Genomic DNA, 20,478 nt, shown 5'->3' on the forward strand with positions numbered 1-20,478 from the left:
CTGCCTTTCTTTCTTGATCTCAGCTGCTTGTTCTTCAGATCATGGAATCATAGAAAGTCACAGAGCGGGAAGGGGCCAGACAGGCCGTCTAGTTCAACCCCTGGCTCTTCCCACGGACACATTCCTCACCCTTCCCTCGGCCAGGTGCTCGGACAGAGTTCTTGCTGAATCCCCCAGGCCTGCCGAAGGGATGCATAAAATGGTAAAGGGGCCACCAGTCCCTCTTGTCTTTTGGGGGGCTACCTTAAGCACGAGCCCCGAGGACTGACGGAACCAAATGGGATGAGAGGCTACGTTTGCAACATCCTCAGAGAGCCAGAGACACTTCTCCTCTCATCCCCCAGGGCCATTCTCACGATGAAGGTTTCTGACGTTCAGTAGTGTGTTATGGAGCTGCGGTGGCTCAAGTGGTTAAGATGCTGAACTGCAGGCTGTGGAAGGTCAGTAGTTCAGCAGTTCGAGACCTGGGTTGCCACATGACGGAGTGAGCTCCCATCTCTAGTTCCAGCTCCTGCCAACCTAGCAGTTCGAAAGCAAGACATTGCAAGTAGATAAATAGGTACCACTTCGGTGGGAAGGTAACAGCGTTCTGTGCACCTTGGTGTTTAGTCATGCCAGCCACATGACCACGGAAACTTCTTCGGACAGTGCTGGCTTTTTGGCTTGGAAACGGAGATGAGCACCGGACCCTAGAGTCAGATTCGACTGGCTTTCGAGCAAGGGAACCTTTACCTTTACTAGTGTGTTTCCATCCTTTTCAGTTTTTCCTTTTCACACACTGCTCTCTGTCTCTCTCTGTCCCTTCGGGGAGAAACTCCCCATCTTAGCAAAGTGAATAAAGGCATGTTTGCTCAGATAGACGTGACCCAAGAGAAGGGTCAGGAGATGGAAGAGCAGGACCTGGAACTGGCAAGAGAGCAAGGAAAAGCCCCCATACCATCCAACCTGGAGGTGGTGCTGAATTCTGGGAAAGAGCTGGGGGGGGCAGAGACCCTGGCTAAGGACACCACAACCTCAGATGTACGTAGCCGACGCTTCCGACTTTTCCGCTATCGTGAGGTTGATGGGCCCCGAGAGGTCTGCAGCCGGCTCCATGGACTTTGCAGCCACTGGCTGGAGCCGGAGAGGCACACCAAGAAGCAGATCCTGGACCTGGTGATCCTGGAGCAGTTCCTGACTCTCCTGCCCAGGAAATGCAGTGCTGGGTCAGAGGATGTGGGCCGGAGACCAGTTCCCAGGCGGTGGCCCTGGCCGAAGGCTTCCTCCTGAGTCAGGCAGAGGAGAAGAGGCAGGCAGAGCAGGTGAGGGGGTTTCCTCCAGGTGTGTCCAATTCAAGCAACTATACTGGGCCTTATCCTAAAAGGTTCCCTGCCAGACATCTGTCAAAGTCTTAATCATCCAAATGAGAGATTTCATAGCCTCCTTCAACAGCTTCTTCTATTAGAGAATTTCTGATCCCTCCAGATAACTCACCAGGTCTGCCAATAGAAGGTTGCAGAGTCTGGGGGTGGGGCAGGATCCGTTCCTTGGCCTCTTTTCCATTCCATCTCTTACCCCTCTCCCTTGCTGCTGTTTCAGATGTGGGCACCATCCGAGAAGAAAGAAACTACATTCCCTGAGGCGGAAGAAGCTTCCTTGGAGCAAGAGCAGATGGCACAGACCACAGAGCGTGCCCAAGATCCCCTCTCCTTTTTTAAGGACCCATTGTGCCTGGATGCAGGTGGGGCACCCCGTGAGAGTTCAGGTCAGGATAAAATAAGTAGTTCTGCACCGAACAAAGAGTTAATTTGTGATTCTCAACGTCCACTAACTCTGGTGCCTCTGAAAGGAGATTAGACACATTCCTGGAGGGCAATTTCTCCCAGTAATTAAAAAAAAATCATGCCTCACCTTCCTTCCATAAAAAGAAATCAAGTTTCCAGGGTCGAGGGGTAGACAAACCTTTGCAACAACTATTCAGTCTGCTGAACAGAGGGAGCCTCCACCTTCTGGGGCAGCAGAGCTCTGAAAAGTAGTTTCTAGGGTCCAGAAATATCGGGGAAATTTGGCTTCTGTGCCTGGCAGGCCGCTGTGGGAAACAAGATGCTGGGGAAGGGATGGCGGGCTATGGGGAGGGAGCTTTGGGGAGGGGCTTGGGACAGATGTGATGTCATGTTGATGTTGGGTCTGGCTGGAAACCTGGTCGGGAAGTGAGCACGCCAAGAGACACTCTGGAGACTCACTCATGTGACCCTCGTGTCTCCAGATGCGCTCCAGTCACATCTGGTCCGAATGGGACAGCGACGTGTTGCACGTCTTTCCCTCCCCGCGGAGCAAACACAAGCCTCACAGAAGTCTGAAATACGTTTGGCTGCGTTTATAATCATTGAAAGATCATGGGTGCCGTGTGCTTCTCTTCTGCCTCTCCCAGAATTCAGTAAGAGGCGTTTAAAAATATGTTGCGTGTACGCGTGGCGAGGTGTCCCAACCCTGGGAAGGGGACCTGTGAAGCAGGGAACAAACAAGCAAATACCTTTCCTCAGGGGTCATTTCCTGCAGGAGCGCACAGGAGCGGAGCTCCGGCAGTAAAGAGCCCAGGGGGCGGGAACATGCAACAAGCCCCACCCCCTGCTCCCAGCAGCCCTCAGTCAGAACAAGAAGCAGCCAGGTAAGCTGCAGAACCCCCCTCCCCGGCCCCCTGATCCCAAACAGTCCAGTGGCATCTTTAAGACCAAGTCTTATTCAGGTACAAGCCCTCCCTCCTCTGCGAGGACAGATCTGCACGTTCCCACCCCCCCAATAGCTAGCAATCCAAAACAGTCCAGTGGAGCCTGAGCAATGGGTGTTGCCTTCTGACACACTTCCGGTGAGGTCAGGGGGTGTGGTGTATGCAAATAAGTTATGCTGATGAGCTCCTGCACCTCTTTTTCTACAAAATGAACCTTGCCTTTCCTTCCTCCTTTGTCTCAGGAACAGGCAGTGAAGAGATGCTGGTGAGCCGACGTCTTTCCGGAGGTGTGGAAACGGCTGCTGCCCCTCCAGTCCAGGTAGGAGAGGTTAGTGTGATGTTATTATAGGACCCCGGGGCTATTTCCCATTCAGGGGTGACTGAATAAAGAGAGAGACCGTAGTTCTCAAATAAAACTAAGTTATACGCTTCCTCAGGACCGAAAGCACTTTACCACTTATGTCTCTTTTAGGATGAAATAAAATATCACAAATGGACCCAGTAATTTTGTAAAGTCAACAATACATGAAAGAATTACTGTACATGTTCATACTTATTGAAAACACATTAGTAAGTCATGCTGGTTTCTACTTGATTTTAATAGGTGAACTTCATCCGAAGACAGAAGCCCAAAACGATGCCAAGGATGTTTAAAGATAGAACGTTTCGACTGAACGTCTTTTTCAACCATCCTAACAAAAGGAAGGGAATAAAGTTTTTTACAAAAACCGGAATTGTTTAGGACAATTTTACAATGTAACAATAAATTTTATGGTATACATACAGTTTGTAGTATTATTCTTTACTTCATGTTTCCATGCAAGGTACAAAAATTCTAAAGACAGAAATCACATTATTCATTTTAAAGCTCACATGTATGTTTAAAGCATGCCCTTAAACCTTATTTTTAAATAATAATAATACTCCTTTAAATCTTACCTATAACTGGCTGAGAGCAGCTCTCACAAGATTAACAACATTTTATTCGGATAGCAAATCTTAAATATACAACTCTAAATGGGTTCCTTATATTTTTCTATTCAAGTCCGTCTTTGTGATCCTTTTGGTGATTCTTTAATAATAATAGGCATATTTGTATGGTTAAAATGAACATAATTAACAGTTGAAAAATGTTTAAGCACTTTTGGCTTGTTGGTAAGGTGGCTTCTTGGGATCTAACATCATGTGACTTGAATAGAAAAATATAAGGAACCCATTTAGAGTTGTATATTTAAGATTTGCTATCCGAATAAAATGTTGTTAATCTTGTGAGAGCTGCTCTCAGCCAGTTATAGGTAAGATTTAAAGGAGTATTATTATTATTTAAAAATAAGGTTTAAGGGCATGCTTTAAACATACATGTGAGCTTTAAAATGAATAATGTGATTTCTGTCTTTAGAATTTTTGTACCTTGCATGGAAACATGAAGTAAAGAATAATACTACAAACTGTATGTATACCATAAAATTTATTGTTACATTGTAAAATTGTCCTAAACAATTCCGGTTTTTGTAAAAAACTTTATTCCCTTCCTTTTGTTAGGATGGTTGAAAAAGACGTTCAGTCGAAACGTTCTATCTTTAAACATCCTTGGCATCGTTTTGGGCTTCTGTCTTCGGATGAAGTTCACCTATTAAAATCAAGTAGAAACCAGCATGACTTACTAATGTGTTTTCAATAAGTATGAACATGTACAGTAATTCTTTCTTTTAGGATGAAAACATAGCATTTCCATATTCAGCAGAGAATACTTCAACACAAACATACCCAAAAATTTTTTGCCAGCAAGTTAGTTTGGGAATGCTTTATTTATGGGTGCACCTCATACAACTCTACAGCTTTACAGTCAGAAAAATATAAAAAGGCGGTGTGGTTTCTTATGATTAGTTACTTAGAAAATAGTGAGTATTCCAAAAAATCCATTATATAGGAACTTATTGTTTTTCTAATTAATTTTTCTAATTAATCCTTTCCTCTGTTATATTCTGTACTCTAAAGAGGTACTTTAATGTATGCATATTTTGGAACATTCGTAGTAACTATCTTAACTTTTGTGGATTGGCGTGTTGAAAACGTTTATGTTCATGCCTATGACTCTTTTAAGTGCCAAGTGTTGCTGTAAAAATAATGAGAAAAAAGGAATAAAAATTAAATTAATAAAAACAAACACAAACATAGTGCCCTAGTAAGAAATACAGAGTGTTCTGGTCTAGTCAACAAGAGCTCACAGGCAGCTGATTGAAGACCAGCCCAGAGTAAAGACATGTTCAATCATTGATACCCTCAGTACCCACAAGTTCAGCCCACATGGACTGACACACCTTCAGCAAAAAAAATAAATAAAAAAGAACAATTTTCACCTTGAACTCATACCCAAGTTACCCTAGACTTTCAAGGATGTTATGTATAAACTTTATTGTGACCTTATGGGAAGCACAGACAGCTGATTCAGCAAGTGTGTTGCTGGTCAGAAGCTTCTCACTAGGAGTCTTTGACACAGTATGAGGGTGAAAGGATAGACCTAGAGAAATGGAAACTATTCTTTTTGGAGCAGAGTGTCTTGTCAGGCTAGGCAGAGGCTTGTGAGATGACAGTCGCTAAGCCTGCAAAGCCTTATGGGAGAGGACCCAAACAGAGAGGCCTCAGCTAATCCCGGCTGTTATTCAGAAATGCCCCCAGGTTCGCTGGTTTTCCTGCCACAATGAGATGAGTGGGGGGGACACCCCGGGTCCCTCTTCCTTTCTCAGGGGAGCAGTCGCTCCTGCATTTTCTACAAGGTGACTGGGCAAGAGATCCTCTGAACGCTGTTCCCTTTACCCATCCCAAACCTGACATCCTGTACCTTCCCAGTCTACTCTCTTCCAGGGTGCAATCTCTGCCTGGCGTGATCTCTGATGAAGGATTCTGCTTTTCCTTTCAGGGTCCCTTTTCCTTTGAGGAGGTGTCCATCGATTTCACCGAGGCAGAGTGGGCCCTACTGGATCCGGGCCAAAGAGCTCTCTACTGGGAAGTCATGCTGGAGAACTATGAGAATGTGGCCTTTCTGGGTAAGGAGTTTTCCTTGGTGCCAAAAGTGTGAATTGCTGCCATTGTGAGGGGGCATGAATCAAAATATTGAATAGCTATTCACAGTTTTGAGGGCCGTCTCGCTACTTTGGGGGGGGGGGACCCCTGGCTCCCTGGCAGAGCATCTGCTTGGCATGCAGAAGGTCCTTGGTTCAATCCCCACCATTTCCAGTAAAAAGAATCAGGTAGGAGGTGATGTGAAAGACTTCTGCCTGAGACCCTGGAGAGGTGCCACCGGACTGAGTTGGCAACACTTACTTCAGTGGCCCACGGGTCTGATTCAGTATGAGGCAGGTTCCTGTGTTCCTGTGTGTGTTCTTGCCCAGGGGCAACAGAGGCCAGTGTTGTGGCCATCACCCAAGCCAGAGGAGGTGTCCTGGCCTGAGGCAAAGGTGGGGATGAGAGGCCCTCAGAAAGACGCTGGAAGGGGCCAGCTCCTCATTTCTCTGTTTCCAACCTTTACAAGACACCCTTCCCCCTGAATGGGATTCCAGACATCCACTCTGCCTGTGATCTGAAAACGATCCTGTCAAGAACCAAAGCCTTGGTCCCCCGGGTCAATAAGAACATAAGAGAATCCAGCGTTGGATCAGGCCAATGGCCCATCCAGTCCAACCCTCTTTCACACAGTGGCCAAAAATATCAGGTGCCATCAGGAGGTCCAGCAGTGGGGCCAGGACACTAGAAGCCCTCCCACTGTTGACCCCCCCCCCCAAGCACCAAGAAGACAGAGCATCCCTTGCCCCGGACCGAGAGCCCCTAGCTATACCTTGTGGCTAATAGCCACTGATGGACCTCTGCTCCATATGCTTATCTAATTCCCTCTTGAAGCCGTCCATCCTTGTAGCCGCCACCACTTCCTGTGGCAGTGAGTTCCATGTGTTAATCACTCTTTGGGTGAAGAAGGACTTCCTTTTATCCGTTCTAACCCGACCACTCAGCAATTTCATGGAGTGCCCACGAGTTCTTGTATTGAGAGAAAGGGAGAAAAGTGCCTCTTTCTCTGCCTGCTCTATCCCATGTATAATCTTACAAACCTCAATCATGTCACCCCTCAGTCATTTCTCCAAGCTAAAGAACCCCAAGCACTTTAACCTTTCTTCATAGGTTCCAACCCTTTTATCTTCTAGTAGCTCTTTTCTGCATTTTTTACATTGCTATACTATCCTTTTTGAGGTGTGGTGACAGTATTTCAAATGAGGTTGCATCATCAATTTATACAGGGGCTGATTTATGATACTGGCTGATTGGTTCTCCGTTCTTTTCCTAATAATCCCCTGCATAGTGTTGTCCTTTTTTATTGCACTTGCACACTGTCTCAACATTGTCAGTGAGTTATCTGCTGTGACTCCAAGATCTCTCTCTTGGTCAGTTTCTGCCAGTTCAGACCCCATCAACATGTATTTATAGTTAGGATTTTTGGCCCCAATGTGCCTTACTTTGCACTTGGCCACATTAATGCCCACTCACCCATCCTTCAAAGATGCCTTTGGAGTGCCTCACTATCCTCCCTGGTTCTCACCACCATGAACAATTTATTGGCATCCACAAATTTAGCCACTTTGTTGCTTACTCCCAACTCCAAATCATTAATGAGCACGTTAGTAAGCATCGGACCCAGTACTGAGCCCTGCGGTACCCCACTGCTTACCACCCTCCACTGAGAAAATTGCCTATTTATACTCACTCTCTCTTTCCTATTATTGAGCCAGTCTTTGATCCACAAGTGGACTTGTCCTTTTATCCCATGACTATTAAGCTTACTTAGGAGCCTTTGATGAGGAACTTTATCAAAAGCTTTATGAAGTCGAGGTAAACAACCTCTATTGGGTCCCCTTTGTCCACAGGTTTGTTCACCCCCTCAAAGAACACTAACAAGTTAGTGAGACAAGCTCTTCCCTTACAGAACCAATGCCAAGTCTTCCTCAATAGTTTTGGTTCATCATTGTGCCTAATAATTCTCTCCTTAATAATGGTTTCCACCAACTTACCTGGTATTGACGTCAGACTGACTGGCCTGTAATTTCCTGGACCTTCTCTGGAACCCTTTTTAAAGATGGGAGTGACATTAGCTACCATCTAGCCTTCAGGAATGGAGGCATATTTTTGTCAGGGGATCCACAAGTTCCCATTTCAGTTCTTTCAGAATTCTCGGATGTATGCCATCTGGGCCTGGTGATTTATCGTCCTTCAGTAATCCTTTTACCCCTTTGTCATCCAAGGGCCCCACTGCCTCCCGGGCTGCTTTCCTGCTTCTAATGTATTTGAAGAAAGTTTTATTGTTTGTCTTTATGCTTTTGCAATATGCTCCTCATATTCCCTTTTAGCCCGCTGATCACAGAATTGCATTTTATTTGCCACAGCCCATGTTCCCTTTGATCAGTTTCAGTGAGACTAACTTTCCATCGCTAGTCTCTATACCTCAGCAGCACCCCATTCAGTGGGTTCATGAGCAGAGAGCACACAACTAACGCAGACCCCTTTTTAAATACATAAAGGTTTGTTAAGGATTTAAAAATAAAAAATCATTAAACAGCAAAGTTTCTGCAGCTCGGCAACAGAAGAACAGGAGAGCTAACTGTTCTATCGAATACATGCAATACGTGGTATTGGACGGCACCTCTTTTGCAGCATAGGTATTCCAGCTGTACCTGAAGTTACTTTACAGAAAACTATTCGTGATGCAGCAAGAAAATATCAAGTCATACTAGCATGGTATGAAGATAAATTTAGCCTGGCTTCCCTCTTGTCTATACGGGTATTGTTCTTTTTGCCTCCAGGGTGGTCCCAACGACCCAATCAAGGGTCCTGCCTGACGGAATTTTCCAGAGGCTGCCAGCACCCTCCTAATCCCCCCTCCCTCCTGGCTACACAACTGGATCCAGGTTCTTATGATTAACCAATGGCCTTGAAAAAGATAAGAATGCAGGGAGACTCTAATTGCAAATGCCTGAAAGTCAGTCCAGGCCACTTAATAATCACGTAATCCCTTGCCGCACAGATCTATTCCCCTTATGCTGGTTGGGATCGTGGGCTTTTATCTTGACCGTAGTTTCATCCTTCCAGAAGAATTTTTACTCTTGAATGCCTTTCCTTCCCCATATAAGAATGATCACTGTCTCACTGCGAACGAAGGCAGGAGTATAAGAGAGACTACAGCGGAGGCAGACAACGGCCTTGCATCTAAAGAAAGGGTGAGGATTTCCTCAAGAGGATCCCAAGAGCATATTTCCTTCCCAAATGAGCTGGCTGAGAGTGAGCATTCTTCATGGCTATGTCACGGGAAAAGGCAAGGAAGTGCCATGGGGGATTTCTGATTCCCTTCTCAGCATCATTTTGCACAGTCATGCTGCCCGCTGGGGAAGGAGGAAGGGCCTGAAATCTGGAGTATCAGAAGGTCCTTGTGGTCAAGAGCTCAGTTGTGGTACTTGAGGGGGTGAAGAATCCTTAAACACTAGATATTCTGGGCAAAGGTGGAGGGGTGGTTAAGATCAGCCAAGCTGGACGAGGCCAAAGGGCTGTAAATGCTTTTCTATTGCAGTCACATAGATGTCTTTGGACCTTACCAGCCCTCCCAGGTGCTAACAGGATCTCTCTCTTTATTCCAGCAGAGGATGATCAGAGGAATCGAGGGGGCAAGGAACTTCATCGGCAAATGCCAGATAAAGTTAAAAATGAAGGCTTGAAAGAAAATGTCAACACTCAAGGCAAACCAATGAGAAAGAAAGGCGATCATGTGGTTGTTAAGAGAGATGGAAGACAGCATAGTGTACATATTCCAAAGCACATGATAATGAAGGCAAGTAAATCCATTCGGTGTGAAAAGGACTTCAGAAACAGATCACAGCTCTTTCTACACCAAAGAATACACAGAGTCAAGAAACCTTTTGAATGCTCTGAGTGTGGAAAGAGATGCAGAGTGAGAGGGAATCTTAAATGGCTTCAGAGAACCCACACAGGGGAGAAACCTTTTGAATATTCAGTGTGTGGAAAGAGATGCACTGTGAGTGCGAATCTTGAAAAGCATCTGACAACCCACACAGGGAAGAAATCTTTCAAAGATTCAGCGTGCAGAAAGAGGTTCAGTCAGGGTGCCCACCTTAAACAGCATCAGAGAACCCACACAGGGGAGAAACCTTTTGAATGCTCAGAATGTGGAAAGAGATTCAGTCGAAGCGGCAGTCTTCAACAGCATCAGAGAACCCACACAGGGGAGAAACCATTTGAATGCTCAGAGTGTGGAAAGAGATTCAGTCAGAGTTGCAACCTTCAACTGCACCAGAGAACCCACACAGGGGAGAAACCTTTTGAATGCTCGGAGTGTGGAAAGAGATTCAGTCTGAGTGGTAATCTTCAGAAGCACCAAAGAACCCACACAGGGGAGAAACCTTTTGAATGCTCAGAGTGTGGAAAGAGATTCAGTAAGAATAGCAGTCTTCAATATCATCGAAGACTCCACACAGGGGAGAAACCATTTGAATGCTCAGAGTGTGGAAAGAGATTCTGTGAGAGTTGGACTCTTCACAAGCATCAGACAACCCTCACCGGGGAGAAACCTTTTGAATGCTCAGATTGCGGAAAGAGATTCAGTGAGAGTGGCACTCTTCAGAAGCACCGAAGAACGCACACAGGGGAGAAACCTTTTGAATGCTCAGAGTGTGGAAAGAGATTCAGTCAGAGCGGCCATCTTCAAAAACACCAGAGAGCCCACACAGGGGAGAAACCTTTTGAATGCTCAGATTGCGGAAAGAGATTCAGTGAGAGTGGCACTCTTCAGAAGCACCGAAGAACGCACACAGGGGAGAAACCTTTTGAATGCTCAGAGTGTGGAAAGAGATTTAGTAGGAGTGGCAATCTTCAAATACATCGAAGAACCCACACAGGGGAGAAACCTTTTGAATGCTCAGAGTGTGGAAAGAGATTCAATCATAGTGGCACTCTTAAAATACATCGAAGAACCCACACAGGGGAGAAACCTTTTGAATGCCCAGAGTGTGGAAAGAGATTTAGTTGGAGTGGCAGTCTTCAAATACATCGAAGAACCCACACAGGGGAGAAACCTTTTGAATGCTCAGAGTGTGGAAAGAGATTCCGTGAGAGTGGCCATCTTCAACAGCACCAAAGAACCCACACAGGGGAGAAACCTTTTGAATGCTCAGAGTGTGGAAAGAGATTCAAACATAGTGGCACTCTTCAACAACATCAGAGAACCCACACAGGGGAGAAACCTTTTGAATGCCCAGAGTGTGGAAAGAGATTTAGTAGGAGTGGCAGTCTTCATAAGCACCAAAGAACCCACACAGGGGAGAAACCTTTTGAATGCTCAGCGTGTGGAAAGAGATTCAGTCAGAGGGGCACTCTTCAACTGCACCAAAGAACCCACACAGGGGAGAAACCTTTTGAATGCCCAGAGTGTGGAAAGAGATTTAGTAGGAGTGGCAATCTTCAAATACATCGAAGAACCCACACAGGGGAGAAACCTTTTGAATGCTCAGAGTGTGGAAAGAGATTCTGTGAGAGTGGCCATCTTCACCAGCACCAAAGAACCCACACAGGGGAGAAACCTATTGGATGCTAAAAGCTGGAAAGAGATTTAGTCAGAGTAACACTCTTCTACTGCAATGAGGCACCCACACAAGGAGAAACAATGTAACTGCTTAGCTGTGAAAAGAGCTTTTCTCCTATTTCATACCTAAAAAAACAACCACAGACCATACAGAACATTGAAAAGATATAAACTGCTGTAAGAAGCTTAAATCTACACAGAAACCTTACACTATCCGGGAAGAAATGTTTTAAATACTGAGAGTGTGGAAAGAGCTTTATCTATGTTCAAAACCTCAGAACGATCCCACAGGGAAGAAAGTAAGAAATGGCAAAGGACTCTGCTGCATGAAGGATCAGCTGATTTCTCCTTTAACATCAAGGTCTCTTCCCAGGGAAGGAACCATATCAATGCCCGATTTGTGGCAAGAGCTTGAGGCACAGATCCGATCTTCAGGTTCCTCAGAGAATCCATACAAGTGTGAAACTTTCCTATAGCTGGTTCTGATTAGGTTCTTCAAATGCCCTGGCACTAGAGGTCCTGAAAGGCTGAGAATGTAGTCACACAAAGAAAGGCCTTTTTAGTTTTTTGCCTCCTCTGTGAAACTTGCTACTTCAGGTTATCTGCCATTCTAACTCTGGCATCTTCAAAACTAGCAAAAACTGTTCCTTTCCCAAATTATATGAAGCAAATAGACAAATTGAGAGATTAACAGAGATCTACAGCCTCTCTCCTACTGGTATAACTATACTGTGACTAGACAGCATCCTTAATTCAGAAACATTTTTATCTGACAAGCAGTACTAGAGAGGCATTTCTCAACAACCCTAATCCCTCCCCAGTCCAGCCTGCTGTGAGCTTTTTGGGAGTCTCCCCACTTTGAAACCCAAAGCATTCTGGCAGTAGGATTAATTTGGGTTGAAAGGAGAAAGTTGTGTCCCCTAACCCAACAACTGAGTAAGTTCTAAGGGGTCAAAAAAAACCTCCCCGAAAACAACCAATATTGTTGAAATCCATGGAGTTGGCAGGTGAACCTTGTTGGCATGAATTTCCCAATCCAAGTTATCCTCCCCACCCCCAGATTCTCGTAGAGAGAATCAGGAGGGAGAAGTATGATTCCCTCCTCCTGCTCTGAACACTGCCACCACCTGTGCATGGACTAAGCCCTGGGCCAAGGCGTATGCTCCCCACGTCATCCTCTTCAGACCCCCCTTGAATTCCTCCATTGAGATTGTGCTTTAATGGCGCCAACTGAGAAAATTCTCTTTCCATCGTGCTACTTTATTTTGGAAAGGTATCTGCATTAGATTTGGTAATAGGCCCAAAGGGAAGAAATATCCTCCCACATTCCCAGAGGCTAAGTGTGTGTGGAAATGGGTATCTGAAAAGATAAACAGCATCCCGTAAAGCCTGTGTTAATTAAATGTTCATTTAAGAAGAATAGAGCCCTTTAAATGAGACTAATCTAAATTGAGTACACCTGTTTTTTTCCCTGTTGAGCTTTAAATTGGCATGCATCTCTGTATTTTTGAGAACCTCTGATTCTCTTTTTACACTATGAATTTTGTGGTCGGTTGAACTTGTTGAAATCAAGGTAAGTGTATGTTTCAGGCATGTTTTTTTTTTAAAAAATCTGTTTTTCATATGTGTTTTTGGGGTTAGGCATTTGTGTAAATCTCTTTACAGTTCCACCTACACAGCCGGCAAACTGAAGAAGTTGAAGGAAACACATCTTTTAAGTATCTAGAGCAGGCGTCTTTGCAAAGGCTGTTTGGAAAACGTTATGAGTATGTGGACTCCTCCTATCTCATTACATGGACTTTATGTCTTATCTTCTATGGAGGAAGCATTGTATCTTATGCCTTATTAGAGTTATAGTATGCACTAATTTTGTTGTTGTGACATCACCAACTTTATATTTGTTAAATACAGTTTATATTTTGGCAATTTCTGATGGTGTTTCTACTACTGGAATTTGCATATCTGGGACCTGTGTTAAAGGGACGGCACACTTTTCCCCTCCAGGCAGTTGGCATCCCTAGATTAATTGTTTCTTTATGACTCAGAGAAAACAGAACTCAGCTAAGGAACAGTCACAGCTCATTAAAGATATTATTGTTTATATCAGTTAAATTGTATTTAGGGGGCATGCCCAATTGGTCTGCATACCCAGTGTATAAGTTTAATTACGTATTTTATATTACAATCTGCTTCCTACGTGTAACTTTGCAATTAGGGGTGGGCAAGAAAAAAAAATGGTTTTTTTCCCGATTCGGGTATATTAAGGCCGTTTTTTGGGGGGGATTCCCAAAAAAACCAACCCCCGAGTAACAATACCGGTATTTTATTGATACCTGAAAATTTTCAGTATTCCCAAAAATCTTCGGCTCCATTATATCCTATGGGGCCATTGTAGTGAAGGGCAAAATCTTCTGACAAGTTTTCAGGGGGCTCTGGGGAGGTGGTTTGAGGTAGAGGCACGAAATTTGGACTGTAGCTGCTGGGTCCTCTCCCCAAAAGACCCCCCAAAGTTTTGAAAAGATTGGACCAGGGAGTCCAATTCCAGGGGCATCCAAAGAGGGTGACCCCAATTCTCTATTGTTTCCTATGGGGATAGGAAAAAGGCAGGCAGCAGTGTCTCCCCAAGAATCTCTCTGCAAGAAAGCAAGTGAGGTGTGGTGGTGGTGTGAGGGGGCATGTTTGACAGGCCAGCAGCAGAACCTGTGCAGTGTACCCCCCCCCCCAGAACCAGTGCCACTGTGGCAGTCAGTGCCCAAACCCAACTGGACTCGGGTCAGATCAGAGGATCTCTGTAGGATAAACTGAGAGGGCAGGTTTGCCAGCCGGGCCAGTGGCAAAACCTGTGCATTTTGGCCCCCAGAATCTGTGCTCCTGTGGCAGTCAGTGCCCAAACCCAGGTCAAACCAGAGAATCTCTGCAGTATAAACCGGGGGGGGGGCAGCATGTTTGCCAGGCCAGCCGCAGCAGAACCAGCGCAATGTGGCCCCCAGAACCTGTGCCACTGTGGCAATCAGTGCCAAACACAACAGAATTTAGGTCAAACCAGAGGATCTCTGCCGCATAAACTGAGCAGCAGAACCTGTGCAGTGTTAAATAAGAAGCCCTGCCCACTAATGCCTCAGAAAGTGAGAGGGAGGGGGTAGTGCCTGTCTGTCCACTGATCCTCCTCTCTCGCAGCAGTACACCAGCCATCACTGCCTGCCTCAGTGGAGGAGGTTTAGCCTAGGTAGCGGCAGCTGCCCTTCATCACAGGCTCTTCCTTTCCCACCTCACTCCCGCAAAAGGAAATTATATTTCAATTAACAACATTCCTTTACATTCATTATTATTTATGGTGCTCAGAACAACACAGTCTCCATATGAGCAAAACCATCCAGGAACACAAGTAGAGAGGCCATTACTTTCGTGGAAGGTAGCAGGAGATGACATAAAAGACAACTGCTTCTTAAATGGACAGTTCTATGTGGCCTGCTCCAGAGCAGCCTGGTGATCCTAGCACCTGCGGGCAGAACCACCAATGTGGTCTAGGGAGAGGTCCTTCAGTGGAGAGAAAACGGGGAAATGTCTCACTTTATTTCTTACACTACAATCTTCTCCATTAGAATTTCTACAACAAATGTCAGATTTCAATACTGTAGTGAAGCCTGGGTAGCGGGCTAGTAATAACATAAGAGAAGCCAGTGTAGGATCAGGGTAATGGTCCATCCAGTCCAACACTCTGTCACACAGTGGCCAAAAACACCAGGTGCTATCGGGAGGTCCACCACTGGGGCTCGGACACCAGAAGCCCTCCTACTGTTGCCCCCCCCCCCCAGGCACCAAGAATACAGTGCATCACTTGACCCCAGACTGAGAGTTCCTACCTTGTGGCTAATAGCCACTGATGGACTTCTGCTCCATATGTTTATCTAATCCCCTCTTGAAGCCGTCCATGCTTGTAGCCACCTCCTCCTCCTGTGGCAGTGAATTCCATGTGTTAATCACTCTTTGGGTGAAGAAGTACTTCCTTTTATCCGTTCTAACCCGACCGCTCAGCAATTTCATGGAGTGCCCATAAGGAGTTCTCGTATGAATTCCCTCTTTGGGTGTATTTTAAGCCCCCCCCCCCCGTTTTGACCCACCTTCAGATGAAAAGTGGACTTTTTTGGTTGCTTTTTTAAAAATCATGAATTGTTTGCAGAAGCTCTTCATACATCAATTGTATCTTAAGCTATCCCCCCCCCCGTTTTGGCCCACCTTCGAATGAGAACTGGACTTTTTGGCACCTCGCTCTTGGCCCCCACCCCACCCCAAAAGAGTCCCTGCCGTGCACGACCCCAGAGCACACCACAGGGCCCCACCCACTCCAAATGAGCCAACTTGCAGTGGCAAGAAGACGCCACACATGCATGCCTGCCCATCTTGTCCTGGCCCAACTGAGGGCTCCTGGAAGCTGGGGGGTGGGGCTTCTGCCACTGTGCAGGCTCTGGCTGCCTGACCAACTAGGTTTTTAAAAAAGTTTTAAATCAAAAACCCAGGATTTTCCATCTTGAGAGGTTCAGGGGAAAGGGGGGGCATATCTGTCCACCTCCCTTCCCCTTCTCCATCTAGACCGCCGCGGCGGGTTGGCTGGGGGAGGGCAGGGCAAGGGAGGCAGTCATGCCTGGGTCCCCTGCCCGATGTTCTCCAGGTGCCCTATGGCTGCGGGGCACCTAGAGAACATCGGGCAGGGAACCCAGGCATTTAAATCTCCCCCTTCCCCTGAGTCTCTCTGCAGAAGTGGAGCGGCTCAGAGGAAAGGGGGGGGGTATGTGCTGGGCTTCCCTGGCCCATCCGCTTGTGCAGGTGGGCCAGGAATGGTGGGGGGACGCCCTGGGCTTGTTTCTGCCGGAGCACCACTCCGCCGCACTCCGGCAGGAAGCGACCCCTGTTCTAAACCAAACCGTTGTTCCCTGTTTGGTCACTTCTTGAGTATTGGACTGGATGGGCCACTGGCCTGATCCAACATTGGCTTCTCTTATGTACTTATGTACAACTATATAATGGGTCGATGGAAAACGGAAGGCAAAACGGTGGTTTTGTTACTGGAGTAACCTGTGGCTTCCAAGGAACCCATTTCAAGGCTGATGGAGCCCCATGACTCTTTCACATATTGATCAAAAGAAGTAATGCTCATAACTGTGAACTGGGGCTCCTCGGGGGTTCTGCCAGAAAGATCCATTTCCTGGGGAAGAGGACAGAGCTGTTCCTGACTCTAAATCTCTTGGACTATGGACACAGAACCAGCACTTGGTTATTGTTTTATTGACTCTCCCGGATCCTTGCCCCCCTTTTTGTGAGGAGAAAACAGGTTCGAAACCACGAGCCAACTATGATCAAAGGATTAAATCTCTAAAAGTCAGAAAAGAAGCACCACTCTTGAACTTTGGATCCAAGCATCTTTGTCACGCATTTTCACGGCTATAGGCGTAGTCAGGAGTGGGTGGATAGCCTCTGTTGCCAAATACTGTATACTGGAGCAATAAAAAACACCCAGTTTCCAGAAGAAGAGGAGGAGGAGGAGGAGGTTGGATTTAGACCCCGCACTTCACTATCCAAAGGAGTCTCAGAACGGCTTACAGTCTCCTTTCTTTTCCCCTCCCCACAACAGACACCCTGTGAAGTAGGTGGGGCTGAGAGAGCTCTCTTGAGGACTGCCCTTGAGAGAACAGCTCTGGGAGAACTTGTGATTGACCCAGAGTCACACCAGCAGCTGTAGGTGGAGGAGTGGGGAATCAAGCCCAGTTTTACCAGATCAGAGTTCGCACTCCTAACCACTACACCAAGCTTAATGGCATATCATTTAACGTTGAACCTCATGGCAGATAGCTTGGCTTGAACAGAAAGTAGCACGACAGTACTTAAGTAAAGCTCTTCTTTGTCCATTAGGCCCAGGATTGTCCAGGCCTGTTCTCAAAACAGTCTGTACAGGCCGAGCAGTCTTACAGCTTACTGGCTGGGAAGTGATCTGTGTCGCTCCTGCCCTGAGGTTTTCTGGGTTAGCTTCATAAAGATGCAGTACACAACAAGTGGGGCTGGCAGAAAGGCACTCTACTCATGCTCAGACCACTGGGAACAGATCCCGTCCAGCGCCTCGAGGAGCCTCACGTTCAAGGCCTGAGCAGAGGCTCCAGCAGAGGTACCTCATGAGACTCTCAAAATCAATATGTTGTCGAAGGCTTTCACAGCCGGAGTTCATTAGTTGCTGTAGATTTTCCAGGTTGTATGGCCGTGGTCTTGGCATTGTAGAACCCGACGTTTCGTCAGTAACTGTGACCGGCATCCTCAGAGGTATAAACACAGAAAGATGGAGTACTCTTTGTGTCAAGGTGAGAAGAAAATGGTAGGCAGGTGATTTATATCTACTCTCAAAATTCTCCAGAACTTTCCAGAATCCTAAGCGTGGGGGACAAGAGGAAGCCCCCCCGGGACCCTGTGGCGCATGTCAAGCAGGGGTCCCCCTAGCCCGACTTCTGGAGCCAATCAGTCAGATCAGACTGGAACCACCAGAGGAGGATGCTTCTCCAGGGCTGGCTGCAGTCCCAGACTTGCTGATAGACTCACTGCCACCACTGATGGGCGGGCCTCCCCCTAGTGATTGGCTGTTTGGTGCCCAGGTGGGCGGAGTGGCCGAGGGAAAAGCCAGACAGGAGGCCTCGCTGAGGTCTGGAGGGCATCAGGCAGCCCCAGGAATGCAATGAATTCCATTCCACAGGACCTGTAATTCTTCTACTGTTTTTATGATGTTACCCGCCCTGAATACCTCCCTACCCGCCTCCCTACTCAGCATACCCCAGAGGAAGGGAGGGCTCAGGGGCTTGGCTCTGGGGGCTTCCAAGGCCTTGGGGGCACAGCAGGGAGGAAGAAAGCCCATCCCACCCTGTAGGACTGGGGGAGGGTAGAAGGGGGGGAAGGGTAGGCATTTAGTAAATGAGAGAGGCCTTTCTTTTCTCCTATAAATGGGATTTTTTTTACACCCCTCCTACACAAGAGAAGAACTTGGAAGCATTCTCACGTTAACTGGAAAGCTGACATTTCGGCACACAAGCAGTCCGCCATTTATCAGGAGGAGGAGGAGATTGGATTTATACCCCGCCCTTCACTCGGAGTCTCAGAGCGGCTTACAAATTCCTTTCTCTTCCCCTCCCCACAACAGACACCCTGTGAGGTGGGTGGGGCTGAGAGAGCTCTGAGAGAAACTGCTCTGGAGAGAACAGCTCTGAGAGAACTGTGACTAACCCAAGGTGTTAGATACGAGACTCGAGGCAGCAGGTGAATAGTGATAACAGCTTTATTGAACACGAAGTCAGAAGAACCAGAACGAGACAAACTATGGAGCAACAGGCTCCTTTTTAAACAGTCCGGGCTTGGCAAGCCACGCCCACATGTCAGATGAGGTCCAATCAAATACAGTACATAAAGACCAATCACTTTGCTTCCCTCCAGAACTTCCTTTGTTCTGATAGGTTGGCTTACAATACCTTGGTCAGGCTCAAGCTCAATACATTCATTACATTACATTTCATACACAACACAAGGTCACCCAGCTGCCTTCATATGGAGGAGTGGGGAATGAGATGTATTATAGGCAATTAAAGCTCTTTTTGTAGCAGGAACTCCTTTGCATATTAGGCGACACACCCCTAATGTAGCCAATCCTCCAAGAGCTTACAGTAGCCCCTGTAAGAAGAGCTCTGTAAGCTCATGGAGGATTGGCTACATTAGGGGTGTGTTGCCTAATATGCAAAGGAGTTCCTGCTACAAAAAGAGCCCTGTCAGAGGGGGAAAGAGATGATGTAGCAGCACTGAAAATAATGCAACCAGACTTCAAATTCTAAAAGAAGAAGAAGAGATTGGATTTATACCTCACCCTTCACCACCCAAAGGAGTCTCAGAGCGGCTTACAAACTCCTTTCCCTGCTCCTCCCCACAACAGACACCCTGTGAGGCAGGCGGGGCTGAGAGAGCTCTTGACAGGAACTGCTTTTTTCAAGAACAGCTCTTGTCAGAACTGTGGCTTGCCCAAGGTCATCCAGCAGGTGCAAGTGGAGGAGTGGGGAATCAAATCTGGTTCTCCAAGATCAGAGTCCTCGCAGTTAACCCCATACACCAAACTGGCATCAAACTTTCCCATCAGGGCTCTAGCTCTGTGGACTGGGCTCCCGGAAGAGGAGGGGGTGTGGCCCCCTCCTCGGAGATCTTCCAAAGGTGCTACAAGTTCTGCCTATTTCCCACGGCTTTTGTGGAGGTTTGAATTCCAAGCAACTCTGAAGGGACTGAGGGGAAGAGAGATGGGGTTTGCGGCTGTATTTTGGCTTTCAACTGAAAATGTCTAACCGGGGTCTTTTGTAGAAAAAGAGGTACAGAAGCTCATTAGCATGACTTATTTGCATATGCCACACCCTCTGAGATCACCGGAAGTGTGTCAGAAGGCAACACCCACCACTCAGGCTCCACCCCAAAAATCTCCAGGTATTTCCCAACTCAGAGCTGGCGAGCCAGCTGCACACTTTTTAACTAAAGACACTTCAGGTTTCCTTTGTTCTTGCAGGGAAGCTACCCTACAACCATGAAAACACAGATCAAGTTAGTATGCTTTTGCTTTTTCTGTGATAAATCAGGAAAACAGTCGAAAGATTATTTTGGCAACAACATGCCTGGGAGAGATATTAATTAAAAGGGCAATGTTTATAGCAGTCTTGAGGAGCATGCGTTCTATTGTCTTAACATCTGAACTGAGTTGGTTCAAGCCCCGCACTGGTGTGAGCCGCCAGCCTGTTGTCCCCAGCTCATCATCCACCTAGCGATTCGAAAGCTTCGGCGAGTAGATAAAATGGGAACTACTCCTTAGCGAGGGTGGGCACGCCAAATCTCCCTTCTGGGAGGGCGTTAGCGGACGGTCGGACGTCCCTGGTCAAGGCTTGTAAAGGCGATACAGCTTCCCGGCTACGGAAAGAACTCCTGCAATGGATGTTCCCCTTGTCTATATTGAGTAACTGTACATCGCTTTGAGCCCACTGGGGAAAGCGATTAATAAATGGAAAGTATTATTATTATTATTATTATTATTATTTTATATTGCACCTTCACGCGCATTAAGACGAGACAAGGTATAATCCCA

At 46.7% G+C, this 20,478-nt stretch overlaps 1 protein-coding gene across 1 annotated transcript in view; it reads left to right on the forward strand.

Moving 5' to 3' along the window:
• The first annotated feature begins 1,018 nt into the window (after positions 1–1,018).
• The window catches only part of LOC107125730 (zinc finger protein 208-like), a 41,109-nt gene continuing 21,649 nt past the window's right edge, over positions 1,019–20,478 (forward strand). Inside the window, exons 1-4 of the mRNA XM_015429183.1 lie at positions 1,019–1,054; positions 1,579–1,720; positions 2,950–3,026; positions 9,720–11,346. Coding sequence (XP_015284669.1) covers positions 1,019–1,054; positions 1,579–1,720; positions 2,950–3,026; positions 9,720–11,346 — 1,882 coding nt within the window. The remainder of the gene's footprint in view (positions 1,055–1,578; positions 1,721–2,949; positions 3,027–9,719; positions 11,347–20,478) is intronic.

This window comes from Gekko japonicus, unplaced genomic scaffold (genome assembly GCF_001447785.1).
Source record: "Gekko japonicus isolate JY-2015 unplaced genomic scaffold, Gekko_japonicus_V1.1 scaffold2906, whole genome shotgun sequence".
In the NCBI taxonomy this organism is placed as follows: domain Eukaryota; kingdom Metazoa; phylum Chordata; class Lepidosauria; order Squamata; family Gekkonidae; genus Gekko; species Gekko japonicus.